Below are 3,487 nucleotides of genomic sequence, written 5' to 3' on the forward strand. Positions count from 1 at the left end.
TAAAATTTATATACGAATTTAGATTTAATGTATATTTTGATACACAAAACTTTAATTTTGTATAATTATGCACATGAAACTTGAATTATGCAATATATCAATATAAAATGATGCTAATTCGATAATGTTAGCAATTTGTGAAAATTGAATCAAACTAAAGTTTCATGTGTAAAATCGCACATAATCAAAATTTATGTATGACATTATACATTAAATCAAAATTCATATATAATTTTAAGATTTGTTACTAATAATTATCTAAAACACATAAAACCTTTTAATTTGTTATAAAATTAAGAAATGTATTTAATAATAAATAAACCGACAATGCAATAATATATTGCGCTGTAAGAAGTGTAAAAGACGTTGGAAACTTGAGTCTCAGTAATATTTATTGTATTCTGGTTAGGATGAAGGTGGTTAGGGCTGCCAACGGTATATGGCTGATACTTTGGCTATAACAGGGGTTCCGTATGAGTTATGGTTAATTGCTTGGAGCTGCTGTGTTTCTGAGTGTTTTTTTACCGTTAAGTGTATTATGTTTTTACGCTGTTCATACTGAACATCCCTCTCTAGTCCCTGCCCCTTTTTGTAGGGTAGCTTTTTTTAGTAACCAACAAATTAAAATAAAAATTGTCAACGGTTTTTGTTAACGTAGCAATAGTAATAGAATTAGTCGTCGTTGTTTCTTAAGGTAGGATTCCCAAATCCGAAGCCGGTTTCTCCAAAAACTGGCTTCTGTTTCTTGCCTATAAATAGATTACCCATCAAAAGCCCTCTTCTTCATCTCTATCACACGGTCACTTGCTTACAAATCTCACTGTCAGTTCCTTTCTTTTCTGTTATTTTAAGGTGGGTTAATTAGTCACACTAGTCAGCTTTCTCTTTTCATTATTCAGTTGTCTTTCTTTATTTCTTACACACACATGCAAAAAATAAAATTAAACGACATCGTGAATGGTGATTGACTGTAAATGTTTTCGACAGAAATATTTCATGTCTCCCCCTGAAATGGCAATGACAAACGGTGAAGCAAAAGAAACTGACGAGTTCCAGAAAGGAGTAAGGCATCTTCTTGAGAATGGAGTTAGAAAACTTCCTAGTAAGTATGTATTGCCGTTATCTGATCGACCCATTGTGGATCAAGAGCAGCTAACTGTGGCTAAATCTAGTCTTAAACTGCCCATAATCGATTTTGCTGAATTACAAGGCCCGAACCGGTCCCAAATCCTCAACTCCCTCTCCTCTGCTTGTGAAGAATATGGGTTTTTTCAGGTACCTTTCAGGCCACAAAGATTTGTTAAGAAAAAATGATTTTTTTTTCAACTATTAAACGGGTCTCTAAATGCTTTATGAAATTCAGGCAGTGAATCATGGGATCCCCATTGAAGTTATAAGAAACATGATTGACGTGAGCGCCAGGTTCTTCAATCTCCCATACGAGGAAAGATCCAAGTACATGTCTTCCGACATGGCCGCACCTGTTCGATATGGAACAAGCTTGAATCAGAACAAAGATGCTGTGTTTTGTTGGAGAGACTTCTTGAAGCTTGTCTGCCATCCATTGTCTGATGTTGTCTCTCATTGGCCTTCTTCTCCCGTGGACTTCAGGTAAAGATAAAAACAACTATTCTATTTTATAATAATTGGGATAATAATAATAATAATAATAATCAGCACCTTTATATGATGATTTTAATTGTTTTTGTTAATTTAACAGGGAATCAGTGGCCACCTACGCAAAAGAAACAAAATACTTGTTTCTAAGAATAATGGAGGCCATCCTAGAGAGCTTGGGCCTGTGGGGTGCCACCAAAGATGACAGGACACCAGAAAATGATGAAATCCTCAAGCAATTGGATGGTGGAAGCCAGCTAATGGTGGTTAACTGTTTCCCTCCATGCCCTGAACCTGACCTCACATTAGGAATGCCACCACACTCGGATTATGGATTCTTAACCCTTCTTCTCCAAGATGATGTTGAAGGTTTACAGATTCAATACAAAGGAGAATGGATCACCGTTGAACCAATGCAAAATTCTTTTGTTGTCAACATTGGTGATCACCTTGAGGTAAGCATTAGCCGATCATATTGTGTCGGTGATAACCGAAAAATATTATTGGTGTTGACTTTAGTTTTGTTTCTTTGTTATTATGATTAGATATTTAGCAACGGCAGATACAAAAGTGTGTTGCATAGAGTTATTGTGAATCCTGCTAAGCTTCGGCTATCAGTGGCCTTATTGCATAGCCTACCTTTCGATTACATGGTTAGACCGTCGCCGAAACTAATTGACGACGCTAATCCAAGGCGCTACAAAGATACAGATTTTGCCACTTTTCTCCATTACATCTCAACCTGTGAGCCCAAGAAAAAAAACTTCTTGGAGTCTAGGAAATTTACCTGACTACTTCCTTTTGTACAAATCTATATTAATAAATTGGATTATGTCCCCCGTGATGGTATTACTTGAATTACATGTAATTGTTATTTATCTATTTATTTATTTTTCCTTAGGTCAACTCTAAGGAGAAAAAAGAAAAGAAAAAACCAAAAAAGATTAGCTCACGTCCCTACGTTATACATACTACGTTCCAATGACGAACGAGACAAATGGGCAGTTGGACGAGCAGAAAGTTTGAACAAATATAATATATTTGTTCATATGATAAATAGTATACAGAAAGCAAATAAAAGGAAAGACTTAATTAATCAGGTCAATTCTTGTGTTTTCTTTCATTAAATCATACCCAATTTGTATTATTGACATTACGGTATCGGTATTCTATTCCCAAAATGAAAGCTTAAGATAAGTAGAAATTAGAGCATCAGTATTAAACTTTGGGAGACATAAGCCAAATAAGTAGCCTACTTCTAAGCACTCTTTAAAATAAACAAGAATAAAATAAATGGCTTGAGATTAGCTTAATCTGTAATTTTAGGGTTTATTTTAGAATTTTCTTTTTGTTTTAATTATATATTTTTAGCCAAATAAATGGCCTTTTGTTTTACATTGTTGTCAAAGAGTGTTTGTGAAAAATTAAAATAATTATTTTAAACATGATATTATAAAATAAAAAATTAATTTAAATAATATTCAAATTCATTACTATTATGATAGATGAAATATCAGTGTAAATACTTTTAAACAACTAATATAAATGGTATAAATAGATATTAAAATCACACGTAAACCTAACTCTTTGTAAGTTAATAAAAATGTACTAAGTGATGCAATAATTGACTAAAATGCAAACTATCTTTATTTTCGGGCCTCTTTATTATTGTTACTTCTACGGTGTCCTATTATTATTTTTGGTATTAATAAATATTTATTTAGTTTTAAATAAATTAATTTATGATAATTTATTGTTAATATTATGAAATATAATTTTTAATATTTTTAAATTATTAAATATAAATTATTTACAAATTTAATTTAATATATAAATCATATTTATAATTTATAGTTAATATAAATATTCT

At 31.9% G+C, this 3,487-nt stretch overlaps 1 protein-coding gene across 2 annotated transcripts; it reads left to right on the forward strand.

Moving 5' to 3' along the window:
* The first annotated feature begins 683 nt into the window (after positions 1 to 683).
* Positions 684 to 2,574, forward strand: LOC107890366 (probable 2-oxoglutarate-dependent dioxygenase SLC1). Of its 2 annotated transcripts, XM_041076703.1 has the most exons (5): positions 684 to 852; positions 988 to 1,275; positions 1,364 to 1,611; positions 1,721 to 2,072; positions 2,163 to 2,573. In XM_041076703.1, exons 2-5 carry the CDS (start codon positions 997 to 999, stop codon positions 2,406 to 2,408), a joined length of 1,125 nt encoding a protein of 374 aa, XP_040932637.1. In that variant the 5' UTR covers positions 684 to 852; positions 988 to 996; the 3' UTR covers positions 2,409 to 2,573. The 2 variants fall into 2 exon arrangements, with proteins under 2 accessions (XP_040932637.1, XP_016670307.1); XM_016814818.2 differs by lacking the exon at positions 684 to 852 and having other exon boundaries at positions 861 to 1,275; positions 2,163 to 2,574.
* The last annotated feature ends 913 nt before the right edge of the window (positions 2,575 to 3,487 follow it).

The sequence above is a fragment of the Gossypium hirsutum genome, chromosome A09 (assembly GCF_007990345.1).
Source record: "Gossypium hirsutum isolate 1008001.06 chromosome A09, Gossypium_hirsutum_v2.1, whole genome shotgun sequence".
NCBI lineage: Eukaryota > Viridiplantae > Streptophyta > Magnoliopsida > Malvales > Malvaceae > Gossypium > Gossypium hirsutum.